Source organism: Anguilla anguilla, chromosome 10 (assembly GCF_013347855.1).
Source record: "Anguilla anguilla isolate fAngAng1 chromosome 10, fAngAng1.pri, whole genome shotgun sequence".
NCBI lineage: Eukaryota > Metazoa > Chordata > Actinopteri > Anguilliformes > Anguillidae > Anguilla > Anguilla anguilla.
The window spans coordinates 10,731,979-10,758,224 of NC_049210.1; the positions used below are offsets into that span (position 1 = coordinate 10,731,979).

Consider the following 26,246-nt stretch of genomic DNA (forward strand, 5'->3'; position numbering starts at 1 on the left):
ACGGTTTGTTGGATGCAGCCTGATTGTAAAGTTGTCAGTGTGTTCAAAAGGTAGATTTCAAGCCATCACATAACTACCAGTTCTTTTGTAGAACTCTGAGGCATTCTGTGACAGTCAAATCATGGAATGTTTCAGGAAAATACAGATGCACTCAGTATCTGTTCTGTAAAAAGCAGCACATATTTACTGTCTTTCTGAAAACTGTTTTATGACGTCAGTTTACCTGCCTATTGCCTTTGTATTCCATGGTGTTTTAAGTATCCAAATTGCAGAGAATGACAACAGAAATTTTATCTTTTTAACGGATACATTTTAATTGACGTATACAAAAATTGGTTCAGTTAGCGTAACCTACTTTAATTGTGTAACGATTATACAGGCACCACATACCGTGACTTCGTTTTTCAACTGAAAAGTGACTTGAAAAGTGCTTAAATAATTGCTTAACAGCACTGACTAGACAGGCCCCAAGGCAGCCATTCTTAAATGTAATTACACATAGGCTGCCCCCCACTAGTTTACAAGTGGGGCAGAATGTTAACTTAAATGTGAATTAGGGGCACTATCTTTTCCCTCAGAATCTCTTTGAGACTATTAAGCTTATGTGTGTTATTGCGGTGTGCAACCTGAGCTCTCAATGCCATTAAAACTCAAGGTCACGTTTCTGTAGGCTAATGTTTGCCCGGTCACAACTCCAAAGGGAAAATAAATGACTTGTTTTCTGGACTCATTGGTCTTCAGAAGCCCACAGGGATTTATCCAGGGAAAAACCTAAAAGCTTCCTCTCTAATGCTGAAGTTGATATGAACTGACCCAGGAAAATTGTCAATATGTTGTGTTCTTTATTGACTTTTTTTCACTGAGTAGACTGAAGTTAAAGTCTGGACTGAAATAAAAGCTTTGAGCTGTGAGATTGAATTATTGCAGCCCCAGGTTTGAATGTTTGGGTTGAAGTTGCATTTTTTGCTTTGTAGCTGATTAAGAAAATGCCTAAATTAAACAATACAAAGCATGCCTGTTGCTTGGCGCATTGAAACTTTGGAAATATTTATTTCTATATGCATAAAAAATGTGCTGACTAATCACATTAGTTTGCAATACATTTCAAAGATAAAATTGCAATATATTTGTGAGGGATGATGAGGAAGAAACAGTGCCTTCATGAGTTCCCAAATTTAACTAGGCGAGATGTGGGAAATAACATTGCTTGCGTATATGTAAATGCAGTGACCGCAGTACTGTGATTGCAGTTGCTCAAATACTTTGACGCATGGTCAGTTATGAAAATCATGAATTTCTTCTGCTTTTTATAACTGGTTAGATATGTTGCAGGCTGCAGTGTGGCTGCAGGCCCCTGCACAAGCTTCTGATCTTCTGCTGTTATGAAAGGAGTGGATTCCACAATCATACCCCCTCCAACCCCCCCCCCCCCCACCCCCACCCCACTCGTACCCTCAGCATTGTTTCACAGCGATGGACGGCACCACCGTCTCGTATTAATAACAGGCATCGCTGGAGTGTGAGAGGTGAGCTTGTTGATTCAGCATTCCTGTTCACTGACTTCATGCCTGAAGACTGGGATCTCTTCCACAGTCGGAGGCTTATGCTCATCCTGAGTATAAAGGCCTATTGAGAGGGTGTAGGTTTGCATAAGCTTGACCCTGGCAGCGGATGAAATCTTTTAGGAGATCAAGGCATTCTTAACTCGTCAATCTTGGGGCTTAATGAAGTCGACTGGACAACGCTAATCTTTCAGAGTTTCGCTGCCTGGCCTGAGGGATTATGAGCCATCTACTGTACTTGTCTCATGTCTTTTTTTCATTGCAAAAGATCAGCTCTAACTGGCTCTCATCTCCTCAAATTTACAAACACTTTCACGCAGACACTGCAGTGTGTTTCCTTAAAAAGAAAAGGGTCATAAGTGCATAAGTAGGCTTTTACTCTATTCCTGGTGAAAGTCTAACTTTGAAAAGTTTTTTTTTTTTTTTATTTAAAAAAAAAATTTAGATAATTTTTGCATGATCAAAAGACATGGAAGAAAGTCAGGTAGTTTTAGTGTGTATTGCCTACGTAATTTATTGCAAATATGATTTTCCTTTCTATTAAGAAATTTGTTTGAAATAATGCTAGCTGACAGTTTCTGCTGCTTATTGGCCAAACTCACTAAAACACTATCCCTCATGTACGACAGGACACATTCAAAATCAGGTGAGGACCCGGGGGCTATCGCTCGCTCGGGTGGAATGCTCACCTTCTCCAGCTTTCCAGACATGGGCACGAGTTTTGGCGGCGTGCGCCTGCCCGTTTCCATGACAGCCAGTCCCTCTGGTTGGTCCTCCTCCGTGGTGCTCCTGCGGTGGCCCGCCCTTGGCTTTTGGCTTACCTTGATGTAAAAGAAGTCGTCGCTCTTGCCCGACTGGAAGGCGGCTTTGGCTTCGTTGTGGGCGGGGTCCTGAGAGAAGCCATATCTCAGCAGGCCGTCCAGGCTGCGGCCCGACTTCTTGGACGACGGGGCCTTCTTTGGCCTGTGTTCGGAGGCGCGGCAGTGTTTGCTGTGGAGGCTGTGACCCGATATCAGGCTGCTCACACTTCCCATGGTTCTCCGGGCCTCTGTGGCGGCGTGGCGACGGTGGCGGAGGATCTCGGATCAACAGACGCGGAGGGGGTTGACGTGGGATCTGTATTTAACGGATTCATAGTCCCTGGAAGAAGTGCTCACTACTCTCTTCAGCAGACCTGAGAAAAGTAGTAGAGAAAAAATCTGTTGAGAAATTTGTTTAGGATTTGTAGAATGCATGACATTCAGGAGTGTTTTGCAGGACATCTAAGGCAGATGAATTTTGAAAAAACGGCATTTTGCTTTATTGCTAGTTAACTTCCGTTTCTCTGCTTGCTTAATCTAAATTTGTTAGGGAAGAAAACAAACAATGAAAGATAAGGAACCACAGGTCCAGAGGAACCACAGCAATGAAAGAGATAAGGTATTACAGCCGTTGGCAGTTGTTCTGCGTTTCCTCTTTTCAGAGCATATAGGCTAGGCCTCGGTTCTGTCGCTTGTTCAGGATCTGTAAACTGGAAGCCGTTTTTATGTGAACGATTGCGCGAGCTCGTGTTTCCAGCAGACAGAATGTCCCGGCGTGTTCCACTGCAGTAAGCCATTTCCCCCAAGAATCGGATGTCTACTCTGCCATGCAGCGGAAGCACACAAGGTCATGTAGGTCTAGAAAAAAAAGATCAGAATTCAAAATGCCTCACCTTTGGCAGATTGTGTCTTTGTCAGTTTGATGTGGATTTTGCATGATTTAAGAGAGGCCTGTTGGGGCCAAGGGGCGAATGAAGTCGGATCAACATCCAGAACCAAGATCAGTGATTCTGAATGCTCTGGCGCGCTACATTGTCTTCCATTTAATGTCATATTGAGAGAAAGTGTGCAGGTTAAGGTGATATAGCCTGGAGCCTCAAAAAGCACTGCGGGTATAGTTTAAAAAATATTGAAAAGCACGCCAACATCTCATGCATAATGCCAATACACTGGCATGAGAGATTTCATATCCCTTCGGTTAGAGATAATGAATGTAATATAGCACTCATGTCATTTCCTTCGCTTGCCTTCATAAATGTAATCAATACTTTAGCTCTTAGCTGCATTATTAGTTTTGTGCTTTGTAAAGTGCCATAATGACCCAGTGCAATACCTTCCTCTCTGTGCTGCTGATACTGGTCAGGGCTTTTGAATTAGAGGAACTAAGAAACGGCGTTGTCCTCTGCTGAACTTTAATTTCCAATTTAAAGCCCTTATCACTGGTTTTATTCGCTGTTAACGAGCTCAACCGTTTTTAAAAAATGCGATTTGCGAATGCAGTCTGCGTGTGAACATGCCTGTGTGCCACCGCCGGTGTGCAGTTCGCAGCGTCTCCCGTGCGTTTACGCTCGTGAGCCTGCCGCAGCGTTGTGATTAGCAGGGTGCAGGTGGTAACGTGAGACAGGGCATCCATCTGGGCTGTTTGTATCTATGGATTTGCGGCTCTGAATTTTGATGAGTCCGAATCCAGTCGGCCTTTTTCCAAGATAAGCGGCTAATTCCGCGGGCCCGCGAGCCCTGTCCTCTTGGCTCGGAGCGCCGCAGCTGTAATTAAAAGCCTGAAATCCTGTTTCCTCTCGGCCCTCTCCTGACAGCGGCCCGGCCTAGCCTCGAAATACGGCAGCTTCCCCGCGGAAGAGCTAATCGGCGCAATCAGCTCCGTGGCAGGCCCTCCAGCTCCCCAGCCGGCTGCCCGCCCCCCCCCCCCCCCTCCAAAGCCCCAGCTCGAGGACCCAGGTGTTCCCCACTGCGAGCTGCACCTCCCTGGAGGACCGAACCCATAGGAACGACTGGCAGTCATCTCTCCCCTGACTGAATACCAGGGGTCCCACAAGTTAATCCACAGGCCTCTAGGCATGGAATCACCTGCCCCCTTTCCCCCGTTTAATATAGTTTACCAAATGAGCACAGATGCTGTACTGACTACCCTTCTGCGATCACTCCGTGTACAGAGCAGTGGCTGCTGGGAAGACATTTGGAGGTCTCGTGCAGTGCATCCTAGGGCAAAGCTTTAAATCTTTACGTTGGATTTTTTTTGCAGGATGAGTGGCATTTGTAATTTAGCTAATTCCATCTCAGGAAGAAAGGGGTGGGGTGTCGGCTAGCCAGGCGGCGGGCGCACATTGGCTCGTTATCGTCGGCGGTTACCAACGCGACTGCGCGCACCCAGCGTTCTCCCCGTTACGCACGAGACCTCAAAACGAGACAGGCGCGTGGCCATCCCGTTACTCCAGACATCTGCGCACAGCCACGTGGGACCAGCGATTTGTCAACATGGCCCGTGCCCTTTCAGCAAAAAAATATTCATAAAAAAATCACCCAAAGCTAACAAGTCCCATTAGCAAGTCCTCCGATACAGGCTTTTCCTCTCTCTCTCCTCCATTTCGGGGTGCTTCTTACAGAAAGCCGCAGGAACGCTGCTAAAGGACCAGTGACTCACTTGCCTTTGACTTGCCTGATTTTTATTTGTCATTTGTCACAGCATGAACGCCCCGGTCCCTCAGCCGTGCAGATTGGACAACAAAACAACTGATTTCTGTGCGTGCGCGGGTTTGATTTGGACCCGGCGAAAATGACGTTCATTTTGCCCGCCTGCCCGCCTGCCCGCTCGGGCTGCACTTCTAGAAAATTCCCTTTAAATCATCCTCCAGTCCTGAGAGCAACAGCGAGAATAATAATGGAGATTTGACTTACTGCTAGAGCAAAACATCCCCTTGGCAAGCTATTGCAGAGCCATCCTTCCAATCCCGGGATGCGGAGGAGACATGCGTGTGTCCCTGAATGAACCAGCCGGTGAATGCGTGGAGCTGCCAGCAGCCACGCAGATCCCGCGCGGAGGGGCGGGCTCGCCTCATTCAGAGGCTCGCCGGCTTTGCATAACCGACATGTAAATGCTGCCGGGGGGAGGCGGGACCTTTGCCCCCCCAGGGGACGGGGACGGGGGGGGGGGCGCGCGACACGCTCTTCTTTACACAAACGTGTGCCGCTAAAGTGATTAACTCCCTTTCCCAACAATGGCTTTTTACACCAACGTTTTTTTTTCTCCTTTCTTTTTTTCTTCTTTTCTCGGCTCTTGACTAGCTAGCTCACTTTGTAACCCCTCCTCCTCCTCCTCCTCCTCCTCCTCCTCTGCAGACCTCTCTGTAGCACTAGTGGAAAAGCACCCCTGTATAAAGAAGGAAGCCCTTGCTCTTTGTTTGCTGAAGTGTGCCGCCTTTGTGCTCTTTCCTGACCGAGCCCTTATTCACTCTTGCAGTGCATCATTTTTCCAACATAGTTAAGTAGCAGCATTATCCTAGTGCTTAGTGGCATTATTTTCTTTTTTTCTTTTTTTCAGAAACAAATTTTGACATTTTAAGACACGAATATTCTACAAAAGAGGCAAAGTGCCTTTCAAAAGTGGTTTGCGACTGGTGTGGGTTAAGCCTTCTTTTTTCCTCTCAGGGTTGCACTTTAAATTCTCCGCGCACGCTCACGTCCGCGCCCTCCTTGCTGAGCGCGTTGAATTTTTTACGGCGCGTTCCGTCTTTTGCCGAGCGTGTTCAGACGCATCGTGTTTTACACAGTCTGCCGCGCGTATCGGTTTTCTGCGAAAACCAGTTTGAACAGACTGCGAAGAAATCGCATATCGGAGAAGTGTAACGCAGCGCCTTCACAAGCCAAAGCCTGATTCATGGCCGCTTGGCTGAGGAGTGAACGTCAGACAGGGCGCGGTGTTATGCTTGTGCGTTATAGCCCCCTCACAAAAGCACTGCGGGAAAGTCTGAGGAATATTAAGATGTATTGCATTTCATATACCTGTCACATCCCACTGCTTTAATTCACAATTCACATTTTGATTTGGCTTCTGGAACAACAGTCGGCCATTTCATCGCCGGGGTTAAGTTTGATGTAGTGTTATATCGGCCGCATAAATCATTGGCAGTCTCTATGTGTGCATTAGTTTGATGAAAGGTGGTAGTAGTGAGGTAATGTTACATTTATGGATAATTGTTAGGCACTAGATCTATACCGACGCGTAAGGAAATGGTTCGGGGTCATTTTAAAGTGATGTGTGAATGCTTAAATCCACTGTGGTTGTAAAACTGGAACCTCAGCACTTTTACCCAGCATATAGCTTTTACGTTGATGTGCAGCTTGCTACTCTGTGGCAGTTCCTGTTCCCTTGTTCCTGTTGTTCCTTTGTGACACACACTTTGTGCGTCTTGGCACTGTGGTCCCCTCGCATTAGAGTCTCCCTTGTGAATAAATACATAATATTAGTGTAACTTCATTCAAAGAAACCAATTCAGCTTCTCTTGTTTTGAAGATGCACTTTACATGGTGGTGTGATAATGTATCTTGAGGCTGTTTTTGAGCCATCTCTCAGGTCTGGGGAGGAGCAGATTCAGGGCAGTCCGGTCGTCTCTTTCAACAACAAAAACAAACATAAAAAGTCCGCAAAGCGGTCTGAAGTACAGCTCCCAGCAGAGATCACTCCACCACCAAGAAACGCCGTGCCTGGAGGCGTTCAAAGGCAAAGCAACCCTCCCCCCCCAAAAAAAATCTCATTCGTTTCTCCCTCAGTGGGGTCTCTCAGTCTGTGAAAGGCCGTGTGGCACGAATGCACAGTGTTCCCTGACTCTGTGGGCACCAGGAGACCACAACTGTTTTTATCATTTTCCCTACCGCATAAAAAAAAATATATTTTCAGTTCATAAAACGCAAAAATGTGACCGAAGAATAGGTGTTTTATGCAGCGTTTTGTGTCAGGTGTTTGTATCTGCTTTCCCCATTGAAATCCATGCAAATGTTTTGTTGTGCAACATCACAGAGGATTAATTACTCTGGGACCGGGTTGCCATGTTTGCTCATAACCGTCCTTCCACTGTCGCCGATGTCGAAAATGCGAAACGACTGCGATCGACCCTAGCGTGCGGCTGCCGCAAGTCGCTCGGTCTGTTCTAATTCTGCGCGTCGCCTTTGATGCCGTTTCAAAGCGCGTCGAAATAATGAAGAGCGAAGTGTTCGCGTGCCTCCGAGAGTATATCCCATCCAGTTCTTATTTTCTTGGAACGGCAGACGGTCGCAGAGATGCGTCGAGCGCTGAAACGCTGTCTCATCCGAGCTGCTCAGTCAGCACCTAAGGGAGGATGACTAAGCCACAGAGCTCCGGCACAGGAAGAACACCTCAGCACCTCTGGATGAGGCCCTTTCTGTTTAAAACCGCAGGGGAAATGTACCGCTAGCTGTGTCATTAAAAGACAACAAAAGACGGCCCGTTTCTAATACTTTTCGGATTGAAGAAAGAAGGAAAGCAGAAGGAGAGGATGGCGGACGTGGCCAGTTGATGAAAACGTTCCCCCGAGCCGGCGTTTCTGTACATTTCCATTTCAACGTATGATTGAAGAACCCTTGTCTCCGAGCTAATCAAATAAAAAAATAAAAAAAACACATTTCACTTGCCATCCCTAATGAGATGTTGCTTTGAAGAATACTTTGATCACACATAATAACAACAGACGGCGTGATATTGATTCTGTGCGGCCCATTGTATGCGCTCAGCTGAGAAATCAATGCGTAAACAGTCAATTCCCTCTGAACAATGCCCCGATGCAGTTGTTAGGAGCGCGATAAATTAAAGGATGCGCATCTGAAGCTCGATCTGCGGCACCCCTGGGACACGGACCGCAGACGTTGCAGAGAAAATAATCTCTTTAATAATGAATGCCATTTTAAGTGGCTGAAAGTTCCCGGCTGTACGTAGAGGAGGACTCTGTGCCAGGGGGATACTGATGGTGATGTCACAATGGGGGGGTCAACTATGCACTCGCTGTTGGTCAGCGATTAGCCAACCACCCATCTTAATGTCTGTTTACATGTCCACGTTTGCAAGAGAGCGGTCTGATTGGTCAGTTCGCTCCGAAGGCTGCAGCAGGTACGGCTGCTCATGAGTTGGAAATCCACTGGGTTGATTTCACCCCTGGCAGTTGGCCAGATCACAGGGGACACAGGAAGCTTGGGGGTACTCTGACCGGGGAGTGCTGTAATCACCGGAGGAAGAGGAAGGCTAAAATTTCGAAAGGCGGCAAAACCATTATCTGATCCAGAAATGTCACCCCCCCTCCACCCCCACACACAGGCCAGTGCCATTGTTATGAGGAGAAATTACACAGAATGTAGGCTGCTAGTCTGCTTATTTTAAATTTTTGATAGTGCCAGTTAAAGTATGCTTCCTACTTAACAGCATTAAAACAATACTTTTTCTCTGTTATTCCGTGTATTTTAGTCACATTTTCAAAATAAAGTCGATTATAACGAAACACAAAAAACTCTTTAACCTCTGGGTCATTCTGCAGTTTGACTAAACAACCACATGCTGTGTTTCAAAGGACATGATCTTTCTCATATAGTTCCTTGCATGGATAATTTGGTGACATTTCTGCCTGATGCAAATGTTAAATTTGCATTTATTTCTATTAAGATTGCAGACAGGATAGGATTATTTATACTGATTTAAACAGAACACCAATACCTTTTCAAAAAGACAAAAGAGGACAAATTTAAAAAATAAAAAGGTTGATTTGCATGAAAAGAAATACAAAGGCAAACCACCTGACCTCTCTCTGCAGTCTGATTGGTCAGTACTGGAACAGAGGATGGATACTACTAGATGAGCAGCCCTAATCTCAGGGCAGTAATCCATTATATACTCCTCACATATACCTCAGCGTTATCTCAGTTACTCAGCTTTGATTAGTAATCTCACATTTGATCTGTTCTTCCAAAGTCAGAAATGGTGTGTGCTTGTTGCTCACAAAAGTAGCCTCTTGGCATAATCACTGGTTTATATATCAGGAAGTCGGCAGTGCAGTGAAACAGTCAGTATACAGTAACAGAAAACAAGCCTGACTTGGGTCACTGCTCTGTGTAGCTAATGCGCTAGGCCATATATATCCCTTCAGTATTCCTGCATTCTGACTATGACTACCAGCACACACTGGCTCCATTAGGCACGGGGGAGTTCAGCTTCCCGCTGTGCCTCTCTTTAGTGGGCTTTCCTGCCTGAAAGCCTGTGCATTTGCGGCCTGCTGTTCTCGCCCGTCTTCCCGCTCCCTCCCACTTCCTCCGTTCCCCTCCGTCCGGGGGAGCCCCCCCCCCCCCCTATCCAAGAGGTAGAGCGGCCTTACGCCTTCAGCTTAATGGGTCTTAAGTGCCTGAGAGGAAGCGAGCGGTCTCCCGGGTAACGGTCCCGGTGCTCGCGGGCGCCCCACGGTAAAGTAGGGATTACGCTGTGCAGTACAACCAAAGGGCGTTTCGCAGAAGACCGAGGCTTCGCGCGATAGCTTTTCACCCCCCTCCCCCCCCCTCCCCCCCCCCCCCCCCCCCACGCCCAACTCGCGCTGTTCAGGGTTGCCGCGTGTGTGCTGCTGTTCTTCTCAGGTCCCGGGTGGGGTTCCCTCATCTCCGTGGTTACGTTCCACATATTTCCAGAAACAATCTAGCAATACCGGCCCCGGTGCTAAGCCAGAACACGCTCGGCGGTGGCGTGTGAAAGATAGCATTCTCATGCGAGCGGAGCTGTGTAGGAGCTGGCTGGTGAGGAGCAGGGCTGAGCGGGGGCTGGGGGAGGGTGGATTATCAGGGAACAGTGAGCTCTTCCACCTGACGGGCTCCTACGCTGCGCGGCCGTCCGTGGGAGAGCCGACGCCGTCCCGCGCGTCCCGCGCGTTCGTCCCTCTCTCAGGCCCCTTCAGCCTCCGCCCCCTGATGGGCCCGATTTGAGGGCGTGCCAAACCGGCCGAGGTCATTCGTTGTGCTCCGCCCCCGTGTCTCATCTCATGCGCAATCCACGCCTGCCCTCCCACACAGCTGTACATTCTCCACGCCACTGTACACTCACACTCTGATTACCTGCAGACAACTGTCTAGTCTGTAGGTAATCAGAGCACTAGGTGCAATTTAGTTGGCGAAAATGGCGAGCATTGTTGGGCTGAACGGCCTGTTCTCGTCATTATGTTATTTTATGTTATGTTATGTTATTTCTTGTATACTTGCACCAAGGTATAAAAGTGAGACATGCCCTCCCACACAGCTGTACCTGCTCCATACCGCTGTAAACGCGCGTTTGTGCAAAAGCATAAAAGTGAGATATTTTTGAGTTGTTGGCCCTATAATCCCAGAGAGGGACTCTAATGGATTAAGTGTTCTTTTCTGTGTGTCTTGCCTCTTGTCTCAGTCTTGCACTCCTGACCAAGGGCTTGCGAGTTTGAATCCCTGCTGGAAACGCTCCTGACTTACACTTTAGCAAAGTGTTTTAATATTACACGTTTGCTCCACTCAACAAGCAACAAAACAAGAAACAGGAACAGCAGTAGTTGCCCTTGACAAGGTGTCTGCTAAGTGTTACCAATATTAATTATTCTCTCGGTCTACACCAGCGTCCCCGTGAAAAGGGGCGTAAGCACAATTTATGGTTGCTGTCAGTAATAAGCATTTTGCGATAAGCATTATTGCCGACACGATTGTGTCCAGCTCCATTGTTTAAGCGTAACGCGTAATCAATTTTAATGATGCATGTCAGCACGGCTGAAGGGCCTTAATAACAGAAGAGCTGATTGGATCGCAGCGCCGGCGCGTTGCTTTCTCGCTCGGTCGGCGGTGAGATTTCAACGCGAAACGCCGGAGCCTTTAAACGGTGTCCGGGCCTAATCAGATTTTTTATCTGTTCGCATTAACGGACTCCGCCTGCCTGTCTCGTTACTGCTGTCAGGTGGCCGTCCCCGGGGGGGCGTCCCGCTGATCTCTCGTAAGCCTGGCGTCCTCGCTCTGGGAGATTACGGGGGGGGGGGGGGGGGGGGGGGAACGCGCGCGGACAGCCAGCGAAAGGTTACGCGACCGAATCAACGCTGGTTTTTTATCTCCGGCGGACTGCGGGCCCCGTGGCTATCGGCGCCGGCTCCAGGGGTCGGCCGCGCGGCGTTGCGGGTGGGGGGGCTGGCGGTCAGTGAAGGGGGGGGGGGGGGGGGGGGGGATCTGCTTCCTGCTGACCCTGGCAGGCTGCAGAGAGCGGCAGGGGGAGTATGCTGTCTGTACGAGTCACACCACAATGGCCTGTTCCCTGTTCACTGCTGCACAGCGAGCTAGGCTGTGGGGGATAGTGCAGAGATCACACACACACACCCACTCATCCCCTTAGAATAGGACTACTTGGGGGGAGGGGGGGGGGGGGGGGGGCAGGGAGCATGAGAGAATCAAAAGGACAGCTCTCTTCCTCGCCTCGAATTCACACCTAAAGCAGCTTTCCACTTAAGTGCATCCAGTGGAAAGGATTTTAGCCTCCATTTGTGAAATAATGTCACATAATAGCGCAACTTTACTGCCAGACCGAGCACAAAATGGAGCGTGCGCAGGGGCTAAGAGCTCCTCCTATCTACAAAACCCTCCGCTCAAGTGTTACTGAGGGCCTCGTGTACGACCCCGCTAACCTAATTACTCCAGCAGTCAACCGTGCCCAGTCCTGCCTGGCCATCTGCCCACGCCTGCCCCCGTAAAGGAGGCCCGACCTGGGGCACGGCGTTCTCCCTGCCGGCTCTGCACCACCCACCCACCCACCCGACGGCCCGCCTTAATGAGCCAGCTCGACCTCTCCCCTTTGTGCCATTAAACCATAAATGTGTTCTTAGAGGCTTGTTAAGCCATTTGGAAACAATTATTCATCAATCAATAAAGACAGCGCCCTGTGTGTGTTTGTGTGTGTGTGTGGGGGAGGGGGGGGGGGGGGTGTGAAGTCCTTGCACAGACCATCTCATGTCCGTCACTGTCTTCAGGACAATGGAACACAGTTGGGTGATATCTGGTCCTTGTGCATGGACAGCATTTGGTGTGTGTGCATTTGATTTTGCTGTCATATGTAGCCGATGTGTTTTTGCATTCTTATTGAATGAGTCCCTTATGCAAAGCATGTATGGTGCCTTATGCAAAGCGTGTAGGGAAAACCAAATGCTTTTGTGTCACACCATTTCATGGAAGCAATTTTTGACACGATTTTTGTTGTTTTGGCTCTGTACTTCAGCACACTGGATTTGAAATAAAATACTGAATAAGTGCAGGTTAAAGGCCAGACTGACAGCTGTAATTTGAGGGTATTTACATCAATATTGGGTGATCCAGGTAGGTATTTTAAATAATCAGAGTTAGCTCAACTGTTTCTTGGCCAGCTGTGCTTCTTTGCACCATTAGTTGTGTCAAATTCTTAAGCACTGCACTGTACATACACACACAGACACACACACCACAGATATTATAGTAGTTCTCACTCTTTCGCCCTAATAAATGTCTCAGAAAAAATGCAGAATATGCTCTATTCTACCATAAAGTTAGTTCCATACAGTGTGCTTATTTCATTTTTACATCCATTTCTGGACATAATAGCTGCTGTTGAGCATTTGAATCCCGCCTTTGTGAAATGTGCTCTTAACAGTGTCCTTCATTTCCCATAATTATGACATTTGGGCCATTACTGGGGTAAATGATTTTACCTCAGCCCTACCGCAAAATGTAGCTAATTACGGTGTAATCAGCGTTAGAGGGACGGTGGAACACAGGGAAAGCCAAAGGCTTTGGTTCCAAAACCTTTCAGTTCAAGTAGGCCTCATCTTTATAGTAATGCCTCATAAAGATATGTAGGGGTGTCAATTCAATGTGCGGGGTGGGGGGGGGATGGTGTTGAATGGGAGGGATTAGACAGGGGCTATGTGCATCATCTTGACATGTTGTCAAGGACCCCAAGAGGTGGGAGCTCATTGTTCTGGAGCTCTGAACGACCTCGGCCCTGTACTCAGCGGGGGGGGGGCTCCGGGGGGGGCTCCGGGGGCCATTGTGAGCGCGACGCCCGAGGCTCCCCACCTTTTACAGCGGCCCCCCACAACAAAGGGCCCCGACACGCGTCGGCCCAGCTGGCGCTACCCCCCTTCCCCCCCCCCCCCCCAGCGAGGTGCGGCCCGTAAACTCGGGATTTACACCTTGTCAAGCCATCCACAGCCGGCTCCGCCGCACCTCCTCGGCCATATGGCCCGCCTAGACGTACAGTATTCACACGCCAATTTTTCACACCTCTTTTTTTTCTTCTTTTTTTATTTTTTTAATTTGTCCTTGAACCGCGTCGTCCCCGTAGCTGCTGCGCGTAGTCGTAAATTATTGAAAGGGCTGAAATGGAAGTGGGAGGGGCCTTCCTGAGTGCTCCTCGGCGCGCAGGTTAAATTAGGAAGGAAATGAAGCGCTAAAATAAGAACTTTTCATAATTCCGCCCGGTGAACTGCAGCAGTGGTGTCGCTGTGGCCTGTGCTGCTGTGAAAACACGGGGAGGCATTTTAAAGTGTACGATCAGCACATAGTAATTAATCATATGCAGCACAGTGATAAACCCTCTTGTCCACAGATATCACATTAAAAAGCTGAGAACTGAACCCAGCCCGCACCATAGTTTTAAACCTCTCAGTCACCCACTGCCAGTAATTTTATTATCTTACTACACTTTAAAATCAAAAACCATTTGCTTATCTTAGTTTTTTTTTGCCTTTTTTATTAGCACATTCATGCAAGAGGCACTCGAAATGAATTGCTTTGTTTCATACTTTGGGACATTTCTTATTACTTCTTAGACGTTTCTGATTTCTTCAGATGTGCTGGTGTTTTGATGTATGAAAGAGCTCTCTTTGCAGTCTATAATTCAGTCTGAACAGTTGGAGATGAAATTAAAATGTTAATGTGGCTGGATGTAAAAAAAAAAAACTCTCATTACTGGGGAAATAATGTGCCAGGATAGACTTGTGCGAGACTGGCTCGCCGCTTCGGAACGTGTTTAACAATGCGCACGGCATATCTCTTACTCCACTGGAGAGTTCTTTTTGCAAATGTAATATGATTTCCCCCCCCTATTAACGGAGAAGAAAAAAAGGTCTGGTGTTTCTGAGCGCTTCCTGCTTCCTGCGTATCTCCGGGTGGACGTGTACGCTGCGTTATTGGGAGAGCGGGGTTGATAAAGCCCGCAGCGGCGAGCGCTCGTTCTCCGTGATGAATAGCACGAGAAAGAGATAAAGAAAATGAAATATCCGGGGCTGGAAGGCCCCGGGGGGGGGAGGGGCCTGAAATTAGGCACAACGTCGCGGAGAGGAGCGTCTGCCGTCTGCTCTTTAAAGGTCTTTCCGTCGGCTGCCGAAGTGACGGAAAGACCGAAAGAGGCCAGGGGCGCCAGGTCTTCAGCGCAGCGTCCTGTGTGGCCCATTGTCACTCGCTCGCCCAAATGTCTCCTCAGAACGCGGCGATGCGCCGCATCTTCAGGGCGAGACCCTCATGCGACGTCCTTATTAGGGCGAGAAATGGCTGGGTGCAAATCCAGCGAAAGCACCCTGAAATGCCTTAATCACCGTATAGGTTTTGTCATATGCACACCGATGCCTCATCCATTGAGTATGACTGGCTCTTCTGTAGTGTGTCACTCAGCACTCTGCCAAATCATAGGGCCCACACATAAGAAAATCACGGAGATAGATGCAGGTATTCGTTTTTTAAAATTATTATTCTCTGTTCATAACGCGTGCTTTAATATTTGCAAATGAAATATATTCTTTTATATAGATTTTATCATTTAATATGTTGAAATTGAGTATTGATTGTTATTACTTGTTAAATGATAGTTCTGGGTTCAGAGAAGGACATGCCTGGCCCGTGAGGATAAAGGAGCCTCTGTAGAAAATTCTGCAGTAAAATGTCCTTAATTACTTATCTGAGTGACACACAATTTAATACGATCGCAGCAGTTTTACCCAAAGAGCTTTGTTGCAACTGCTAATTAATGAGCTATGTGCACATCTTGAACAAGACTTCCCATGGGAAATTCACTCATTCATTTAATTGCAACGTATCCTCGTTCTCTTCTGTGTTTTTTTTAAGGCAATGATAATTTCAAGGACAGAGCTGATTGGTTTTAAATTGATTTACTTGTGGTTAGGTAACGTCTTGTGGGGTTACGGTAAAATGATTTGATTTTAGTCATTTTGTGCAGTTTGACGGACTGAAATAAAAGCTGCTCGAGTTTGTTTGCTTAGTGAGAAACTCCTGGGGCAAGTACTTTAAAGCCGTGGTGGAGTACGAAGTGCCACTGAACTTTCTTGAGGGTGTGCAACTAACATTTTGCACATTTTACAATTGCCATAAAATGAAAGATAATGAGTGACTTTGAATGCCAATCACATATGGTGCATTAACAACCGACCCAACTTATCTATGTTTAACTTAGAAAACCCGATTTGTGGAATCCACTGGAATGCCAATTCCAACTATCTGGGAGCATGGACCTGTTACCCATTTAGAAATATGATTCTGTGAACCTATTGAGATGAATCCGCTCAAACAAATTGACCCGGTATTGAGATACAGGAATTGTGCATTTCAAAGCTTATATGATTTCAAAGGGCAGAATTTTCTGAAATGTTCTTTGGAAATTCAGACTAGACTAGATTTCACAGCATTAATAACACTGGATTGATTTGGCTGGCTTTTGGGTTAGGTTTTAACCCAGATAACATATTAAACTGGGTGATAGCCATGAAATAACATTCTTTGTACTCAGAAATAATCAATTTAGTTGTAAACATATTTTTAAATTACACAGAGCAACCTTTATTCTCTTTATGTACTTGTGCAGATAGGCTTTTTTTATTTTTAAGTGCTTTTATTATTTTTTTTGAAAACGTGAAATGAAAAGCCGGGTCTTATCCCTAATTCATGAGGATTTTCGAGAGCGGCCCTGCAAGACTTCACGGGGAGGCTTTTTAGAAAGTTTTAAGGCACGAAATTGGCCGTGACAAATCAAATCATGGGTTCAGTGTGCTAAGCGAGGGGGAGCATTAGCCGCGGAGATGGCCGTGGTTCGAGAGTGACGTCAAACGGGGCTTTAAAAGGGAAGGCTGCATCTCTCGCTTAACACGATCTGCCACTCTGAAACATCCCACAATGCTCATATCTCCCTCTCTGAAAGAGGACAGGCGCCTGCAAGCTGTCTTTTTTTTTTTTTTTTTGGAGGCCCCTCTGTTCTTTTTGTTTTTGCGGCAGAAGCCTATCCCAGGTTGTTCACACCGTGGAGCAACAGCTTCCCCGCTAATCATCAAGGCCAAGGGCAAGGGCTGTCTGCTTGCCCTTCACCGCCGGTGGACTCCTGAGGCTTATCAGGCCCATCTCACTGTCACTGTGCACCGATTGCCTCCCTCTGGAAGGAGCCCATTAAAGGAGAATGTTTCTAAAGCTCAGCCAATTTCTGTTGCTGTCAGTGAAACTTTTCAGGTCATTTTTGTGCCATGTTTATCCAATACGTGGGTCTCCATGAGAACTAAAAGGGCTGCAAACCCCCAGCATCCCACTATCTCTGAGCAAGCTCGAATGCATGTCCAATAGCAAGGCGGAGATTGATCGTGGAAACTCTGTTTAGTAGTGTGCTAAGCACTCCAAGGCCACTGGTAATGAATCACTCTCCCTTTGGCAAGAAAAGTTTTGCTTATGATATTTGGCGAGCACAATATGGCAACCGCATGATGAGCAGATTGCACAGATAGCAAGCTTTTTTCACGTTTCTCTGCTTTTCAACTGTATATCAAGTGATTATCAGATGGTTAGACAGTTAAAGTCTGAAATTAACCAAGCTGTCGCTGACCTGTAGAAGGCTGTGGAATATCATCTCACCAACAGAATTTTGCCCATAGGTCACATGGTCCGTTTTGAAATAGCTGTCAAACTCTTAAATGCCACATACAAATAATCAGTGTGATTTCTATATTAAAACATGGCCACATGGCCATGTTCAGTATTTAGAATTTTCAATCAATTTAGAATATAGATGCTGCAGATCATACATTAATAATGAGTCAAACCAAATTGGTAATTCATTAAAACCTAGGTTGCCACAAATTGTTCAAAACCCCTGAAAAAGGTTGCAGACTTAGTTGCTCCTAAAATCCTCTGGGATGCAGTATTTTGTTTAGTAGAAGTAATAATTCATGATATATGCACTAAAAATATGATGGAATGTTGAGTGACAGTAAAATACAAGTGTTTTCATTCATAGCTCTATTTGCACACAGAGTTGTCAGCCTTTCTGCCTGCTTGCCTATGGCATGCAAAAACCCACAAAACCCCTGTATGGCACATTTTCTTTAGTGCTGGTATACATAATAGTCTGCTGTTCTGGGAAATCTTCTTCTCAGCTTCATTTGCATTTGTTTCCGGTATAAAAATGTCAACATGCAGCACGGCAAAGTTACCGGGATATTTTCCCTTATGCTTCTCTCTTGCTCGTCACGGTGTATCTGTCACCCAACTTGCACCTTATAAACAGCCAACGCGCAAATTGATCTTGTTGGCGGGTAAATATTCAACAAATGTTTGAAACCTAGAAATAGTGTTTGTTTGGACATGGCTGCTTCTTGCTGGCAGTTATTTGCTCCCCGGTTCCAATTTTCTCCATTTAAAAAAAAAAATCTGTTTTTTTGAAATCTATTTCTAGAGCTGATTAGACGCTAATCAAAGCGATGTGGAACCATATGGACGAGACAAAGAAACCGAATGGCTGTGGATTACTCCAGCAGTAAGGCCTGGAGGGAAGATTGGAATATGACTTAATTGGCTACATGTTGCCTGGAGCCGCAGAGACCGGTTCCTCTCCGCGAGGCGAGTGAGGCGAGCGAGCGAGGGGGGGGAAGGGGGCGGGGGGGGAGATTGGTTGTTAGGAGACTCGGAACGCATTGCCACGTGTGGACCACTGTTCCTAATCAAGACAGATTGTCACAAAAATATTTCTTGATATGTGGCCAAATTGTTATTCCGCCACCTGACACCCTGCTTCGCAACAGCGCTCCCCTCGTTGCGCTAAATTTGCTTCTGCTTATTTCCCGGTTTCAGGAGACACTAGTTTAAATCGCAGCCTGTTTTGGAAATATGAACAAGACCAGCGTGACTTCTACTCTTTCCTGATGCAACACGTGCGTGTTTTATTACTCAGGGACCTGATCAAGTCTTGCATTGGAAGTAAAACATTTCATCACGCTCATTTGCTGAATCTCCTGTTTACCACAAACACATACTGCCATTTTCATTTGGTTGGAAAAGAATTAGCTGGTTTGATGTTTCAAAAGGAGTTTTAATTCAATGTGCATTGATTTTTAAAGTGACAGTGACTGAGAAAATACTGCCGTATTTCAGCTAATGTGTTTGTTGGTAAATCTGAAGGCCGTAACGCTCGGTATACTATCTGTATTTAAGTACACGTTTACTGTGCAGGCACAAAGTACAGGCCTGTGCCATCCCAGGCCTCTGGGTATTATGAGTATTAAGACACTGTTCTGTGTTCAGCCTCCTTTAAAAAGGGCAGACCCATTGTTCAAAGATATAAAAACAACCCTTCATAGGGTAGCACAAGGCCTTATGAGTGTTTCCTTAAAATTGCACTCTGCCCTAGTGGAGTATCTTAATCTGTGAGCCACCAGAGCCTCCTGAAGTGGGCTTCTGCAAAGACGCACGTTCAGCAACATTTGTAAGGAGGAAAATTGTTTGGTTGCCGGCAGCCATGAGGAATTGAGCCCCCATTGTTAGTGGCTCATAGATGGGTACTGGCTTGAGCAGCAGGTTTCCATGGTAACGTGGTGGCTTTGTTCATCTAGATTGCAGGTTTTGTATTCTTTGCCTTAATTCTAGCTCAGCGGGTGCAATATCGAGAGCTAATAACAAAAGTAAAAAAAAAAAAAAAAATGGAAATACATGGCAGACAATGAAATGCTGTATAAATACTCAATTCCTGTTGGGCATATTGCATATCTTCATTAAGCGTCATCAAGGAATATCCTTACTCCCTTTTCGCTTAAAATATAAAGATGCAGTATCATTATGTGGTGAGTGAGTGACTGCATTGTTCTGATTAAGGTGAAAGGCAATTCATTATTCAGACAGCATAAGTGTTTTTATTACGTGTGCATATTTTGTGTCAGTGATCGAAATAGGATTTGCAGGTACAAGGCTCTTACTGTGACGTGCAGTCCACACCCAGAGCCGTGCCAGAGATGGTTGTGACAAGGAATAAAAGGATCTTTTTAAATCTTTCAAAGCCCTGCTTTGCTCCCGGTGACACTGACATACGCTGTATTCTGCATGAGAAATACACCCACATGGTAAGAGGGGCAGACTCGGAGGCAGAAGCATTTAGGTAATGGGTGATTTATTGAAAGAGAGGACTTTCTCTACCACTGTCAGTCAAGAGCCCCTCTTCCATCTTTTAAAGCGTGCCTCTTATTCACAGTGGTTACTTAGGCAGTCTAAGTGGTGCTTCCCTTGTAAAATTATGCTCTCCTGATAGTTGATGGGATTTATGGGGCAGAGACATAAACGTATCCGTCATTTTCTCTGTAGTACCCCCCCGCGCCCCCCCCCCCCCCCCCACCAGCCCCCCTCCCAAACCAGTCACCTCTTCCGGGGTCTGAGCACTTTGCATGTTCCGGTGCAATTTTTTCCCCCTTAAAGCACACAATTGGAGCAAATTGGATAATCCACTTAGTTCATTTGCGAGGAGGCAGAGAATGAGTAATCCCCGCAAGCTGAAGAGCGGTTCCCACACTGTCATTACCCGGAGCGCGCGGGGCGGCGCAAACAGGGAGACCCCCCTTTTTATCAATGAGCGCCCCCAAATGAGCGCCCCCAAAGTGTTTCTGAGGGAGCGGCCCAGTTTGTATGGGGGCGGGGGGAAGGGGAAGGGGAAGGGGAAGGGGTGGGGGTCGAGGGGGGGCGGGGGGGGGGGACAGTGCCGAGGTTAAATGAACGGGAGCGGCGGAGAGAGCACGCGCCGCTGATGGAACCCGCGTCGCCGAAATTCGCCGAGGTAACAAGGGCCGGCCGGGGAATTGGACAGATTCCATCAAGGCCCCACCGCGCGAAGTAATTACATTTTGATACAGTGCGGCCCGCGCGTGGCGTCCCGAGGAATTCATCTGCTGCTTTATTGCTTTTGCTCTCCACAAATCATTTTAAGTCCCAGGATGAACACGAAGCCATTGCCCTTTAATGACCTGTCGGAGGGGGGGGGTTTTTTTCTTTCTTAAATCAGAAGCGGCATTTATTTTCAGAAAGATGCCATTTCCCCGGAGGAGCAAAAAAAAAAAAAACGCAAACGTATGACATGTTGTGTTACCGGCAGCTCGGCTGTAAAATTGCTCTTTGTTCGATGCTGTCTTAGGCCCGACCTACTCGGGGGGTGTGAACAGGCTCCACAGATAGCTCAGCCCCTCCCGAGTCTTGTAAGAGGGAAACTGATCACAGGGGCTCCACGGTCCCAGAGGCCTTTGGCCAGGTGCCTAATATCAAAACGCCACAAACAGGCCTGCAGCGGTGCCCGGGTCCCACAGCAGCCTGTAGCAGCTTCTGATCTACGGCAGGAGACTGGCACGGAGCTCAGAAACAGGGCCTGCTTTCAGAGGGGCGTCTGAACGCTGAGGTTTACGCTCCCTTCCTTTCGGTTCCTTGGCAACGTGCTGAAACGGCGGGGCGCGTGGGGGTCGAAACGTCCGAGCGATTGTCAGGCCGGGCCGCCAGCGCGAAATCCACCCCGCGCTCCGGATCAATTAATGTCGTCCAGCTATGTTCCCCGAGAGTGGTGGACCCGCTGGAGACCGTCCAAAAAGCGTTTTAGCCAGCTAGTGGTTTCTGGACGTTCAGAAAAATAAATCGTATTCATTAAACATTTACACAATGCTTTAGCTTGCCTTGTCTGACCCAACAGGGAAATGGCACAATGAAAGCTGTTAAGAAGGTGTTTTTTTCAGTTGTTATTTGAAATAGTCCCTTTAGGCTATTTGAAATGTTTTTGTAATACTCTCATTCTCTAAGAGTACAGGTTGTATCTAAAAGTCCTCTTACAAACAGGGGTGTCTGATAGTGTATGCGTTCTTGTCATCGCGCACTCTGAACATGAAGTGAATAAGGAGTGGGGCGTGACCTAGGCCCAAACTCCTCCCTGAGATAGTTCTGCTGCGTTCAGCAAGACGAGGCTTCACTTATATCAAGCACACAAAGAAAGCCTTAAACACTGCTCACAGATTGGATATTTCACATCATGGAATGGTTGCCATGCCAATGAAGGACTCTGAAAAAAGAGTATGGCACTAGAGTGAGAAGGTTTTGATTAAAAAAAAAAGTTGCTTTCTTTAAGTTTGAGCTTTACATGCAAAATCACAGAAGTACTCCTCATATTAATACTAATTTGCACAACATAATATTTTCTTTACACAGGACAAGTTCTCATAAATGTCGAGTCTGAAAAGTCATGCAAATCTGAGGTGGCCACAATGAACAGCAAATCAGTGGGCACTTCACTGAACTGTTTATCCAAGGCATGTAATTACAGGGTAAAGCAAAGGGAGTGCTGTTGGCTGTGATGAAGACAGCAGCTCATAAACTGTGCGTTTGCACAGTGTTTGCATATGTCTCACAGCTCAAGGGAAACCATAAAAGCTGGATATCATTCTCAAAATAGTTTTGGTGATGGGAATGGCAGTCAACTACCACTTGCTACTAGATCTACTTAGTGAACAGCAGCTTTTCTACACAGCAGGAATGATAATAAAAATGAAATAGCAAAAAAAAAAAAAAAGACCAGAGAATTCACTATTCCTTTAATGCTGGCTGCTCTTGAAATTTACACATTCATAATATTCTTTGTATACTTCTGATAACTAGCACTGAATTACGTAAATAAGCAGGAATATGTCATGAAGCCCATTAAAAACCCTTTTCTTTTAAGCGTAAACATCCCAGTAATTCATGTAGAAAAAATAAATAGGGCTATGCATCAACTCAACAGTGCATGGCCTCACTGGCCCTTTATAACAGTTTACTTTTTTGAGAATTTAGCATATCTTTTAGTGAATCCTCCCCTACTGTGTTTGAAAATACAACCAATGAATTTTCACTTGCAAGAAACATCCTAGCTAACTGTCACCAACAGCAACATTTATTTACTTTGATCTCAGGGGGTATTTTTTTGAGGGCTTCGTATTCCACTGATGTACAAGGGTGATATATTTTGCCCACTGAAATTAAGATATATCAAATTATATCAGAAAAAGTAGAAAGAAAACACTGAACAGAAGGCAAGGGAATTGAACTTGGAACAGAACAGAGAGCACGAAAAACTTTGCGTTGCTTCCTTTTGTGTGTGTGTGTGTGTGTGTGTGTGTGTGTGGGTGCGTACGTGTGTGTGTGTGTGTGTGTGTGTGTGTGAGTAATGTAAAAATAAGGTACATCCAGTAACACTGCATGATTGGGCAATGAATGATTCAGGTCATTCCAAAAATAGTGCAATTATCTTTCACAAATAAGCATGCACGGGAGAGTAATCCACCTTTCCCCTTCAAATCCTCTGAGGCTCCATGATGGACTCGGCTGTTTCAGAGCGGTGACACGAAATGAAACGAGACCGCAGAAATGCGAAAGCAGGTACAGCTCTCCGGCCTAATTTTAGACGGGAAAGAAGAGATGCATGCTGGGGTATTTTGGGACGTGCGCCTCGAGCGCGCGGATGAATCCGGCTGACTGCGTCGATCCCTTGAATAATTGAGAAATAAAGTGAAACTCGGCCCGCTTCGGAAACCGTGCGTACGAAGTGCGGAGTGCCACTGTGAAGTGTTACTTGAGCTGCTCAAGGTGTCAGAAATCTGCGGTGCTGGTGTCCTTCCTTATGCAAGTGGAGCGGCGTTTTGAAGGGTGAGAAAACGAAAGTTTCTCAGCGAACTATACCAGAGTAGACAATGCGCGAGAGCTGCTTTCTCTTAGCAGTTTGCCTGCAGGGGCTTTCATACATATCTGGTCCTCTGGGCTGCTCTTGCCTAATAAACGCTGGGAGGTGCTCCTTAATTTTAATGTATAATGATTGCTAAATAGCACAGGTCTAGCCAGAGCTCCTCTGAATGAGTTTAGCGTAATCTCTCCCACCAGCCATTTTGTGTCATCTTCCCTCATCTGTTGGAAGCAGAAACACAGGCTTTATATTTTCCCCTCCATTTAGGGATTCCTACTAATGTACAAGGAGAACTTCTGCAGGAGCTCGCTTTAATACCAGATATGCAAGTCTGCACAATGTTTTTTTTTCCAGAGTATCTATGCCAGCAGTAATTTATGTGTTTCTCTTGCAGTAGGATCTGTCTAAAGCAAGTCAATTTTTCATAAACGTTCACAATATCTCAGCAGTTTTTTTTTTTCTTAGGGGTTACCTTTGTTATGTATAACCTGCATAGTGGGTGTGGTAAGCATAAGCATGGAATTGTGCTGGAAATGGAAATTCAGAACACTAAATGCATACTTATCCTCCCAATCTTTGTCTGGGACAGTGGCTAATTCACGTGGATCACAACCGGCTCTTTTATCTTCTCTGACTGTTTTGAGTTAATACATTCTTTCAGTGCCTTCAAAAACATCCACCACATTCTTTCTCCTGAGACAATTCGCTCTGATCAAATTTAAAAAGCCCTGCTCTGTTCGCGTCTGCTTTTTGCAGGTTCTGAGCACCTTTGAATCAATGCAACAGGGTTCATGATTAAAAAGTAGAAAATCCCTGTTCAATGGTGTGTTGTGATAGCCTATTTTGAGAGATGAACAATCGGCGACTGATTAGACGATGTTTTTGTGGACAGAGGTTCGCTCATTGAATCTGCTCTTTAGTGCTGTGCTGAGTATTAATAATGCATTAGGTGTCATTATAAAAATGGAAATGAGACAAAGGATATGGGGATTTCCAAAGATTATGAAAAGCTTTTGACAGTTATTTGGATATTGTATGACCTCTGGCAATTGATAGATTTGTAAAAGAAAAACAATGAAGGTAAACGTTGGCGTTCACAGGATGCATTGCTAGTGATGTCATGTTGCATGCTGGTATGTTGGCTGAACCTGGCCTACGCGTGGGAGACATAAACGCACCCAGTTGTCGGGATTTAAGGCTCAGAGCCGTTGAGCTATAAAATAGCCAGCACCAGGTTAGCGAGACGGCGATAAAGTTGTCAGTTCGGAGCAGGACCGCCCCCTGATCCATGCCGTTAATTAGCGAGGGATAGCGGTGCTTCCTGAGGAGGGCTTGCCCCTCAGAGCAAGCTCCCCAATCCCACTCTACTTCCTCATTCCACACTGGGGTTCAGACACGCCTCATCGTCATTTCACAGTTCAGTACAGCTCCACGGCCCTACATACTCTACTACAGTAAGTCCACTAACACTGTGCTTAACATACTCAGCCTCTTATAGGAGCCGAAGGTAAAGGAATTGACTGATATCACATTTTTCTTTACTTCTTTCCTTTCTGAGTTTTTTTTACTGGAGCATATTAATTTAATGTTCCATTCTTAGCAAATGAAAGGAGTGTTTTTTTTTTTGTTGTGGGTAGGACTATGTGGCAGATGAGCACTGCCAGGTTTCAGGGCTTCAGTGGCTGGATTGCATGTAGTCTGCATCCATGTGTCTGGAATCTGTATTAACTTTCAAAAGCATGCCAGTTCAACCACCCGGTCTGCTTACCAAGTGAGAACAGAGATTCCTGCACCTTCAGCTAGTTTGAAACTCTACCCTGTTCCTCTAAAACAAAGACCCTCGCAAGCTTGGAAGGTCGTACAATTGGAATAATATATTCTTGCACAGTAAGGAGCAGAGGACAGAGCTGTGCTGCCTTTGCTGTAATGGATACCATTCGATCTGTCTTGGGAAATATCTCTGACAGCTTCCACTGGTTGTGTCAGCTGCAGTCTGAGATCTGCAGGGTGAAAGGTTAAAGCACGGGTGGCTGTTCGTTTTGGTATTACAAAACCTTATGTATGGCATTTCTATTGCTTTTGGAAAAGAGAACCTTCCAGGAAATATGGTTTATCAAGAAATGAATTAGGAATTAAGTTGAAGTTTAAGATCAATCCCCTTTGGGGTTAAGGTTTAAAAAAAATGGGTTAAGTCATGATGTACCACATGCATGAGTGTTATTCTGTTTCTGAGCAAGTCCTACAGAGGTGAAAGTTGGATGTGTTGCCTTATTAAAACATAACCCACTTTTAACCTATTTAGAGATCCTTGGAGATGGCCTAGTGCAAAATATAGGCAACCTATTTTAAGTATACCATTTTCTTATTGGGTCATGGTTTTTTCCTGTCACTGATAACTCAAAAGGAACACAAAAGCCTTCGCTGTGGCTTTCGAAATGAAATGTACTGATCCTCTGAACTTTCGACACCTCCTCTGTGTTCAGTTTTCCCAGCATATTAAAAAAGTTTTGTAATGCGAGGCTGAACATGCCTGAACCAGCCCTCCTGTTTACTCTCTGCATTAGCTTCCCTGCTCTCCCTGGATTAACCCTGACAGTCAGTGTCATGTGAAATGCGCGCCTTACAATGCAAAGATAATCTAGTGGAAGGTATGATGCAATTCCTTTCTCGAAATTCCTTTTCGTTTGGAAAGCAAGTTCACTACCAGAATACAGCATTACAAAACAAACTCACGTCAAAATATGTGCTGCGTATAAATTTGAGGTGAATGCTGTCCAGTTTCAAACTTTTGAGAAACTCAAACTGAACCTGTTAAAATTTTTGCTGGCCTTTGGCTAACACATTGAAAAGGCA

General features: G+C 46.1%; 1 protein-coding gene across 2 annotated transcripts in view; it reads right to left on the reverse strand.

The window, feature by feature from the left end:
* The window catches only part of lzts1 (leucine zipper, putative tumor suppressor 1), a 30,001-nt gene that overhangs the window by 2,871 nt on the left and 884 nt on the right, over positions 1–26,246 (reverse strand). Inside the window, exons 1-2 of one of the 2 annotated variants that reach the window (XM_035380250.1) lie at positions 5,276–5,418; positions 2,252–2,736 (exon numbers count right to left, since the gene is read on the reverse strand). In XM_035380250.1, the coding sequence (XP_035236141.1) occupies positions 2,252–2,596 (345 nt within the window). In that variant the 5' untranslated portion in view covers positions 2,597–2,736; positions 5,276–5,418. Of the gene's footprint in view, positions 1–2,251; positions 2,737–5,275; positions 5,419–26,246 lie in introns of those variants that run through there. The other variant, XM_035380249.1, reaches the window with a different exon arrangement.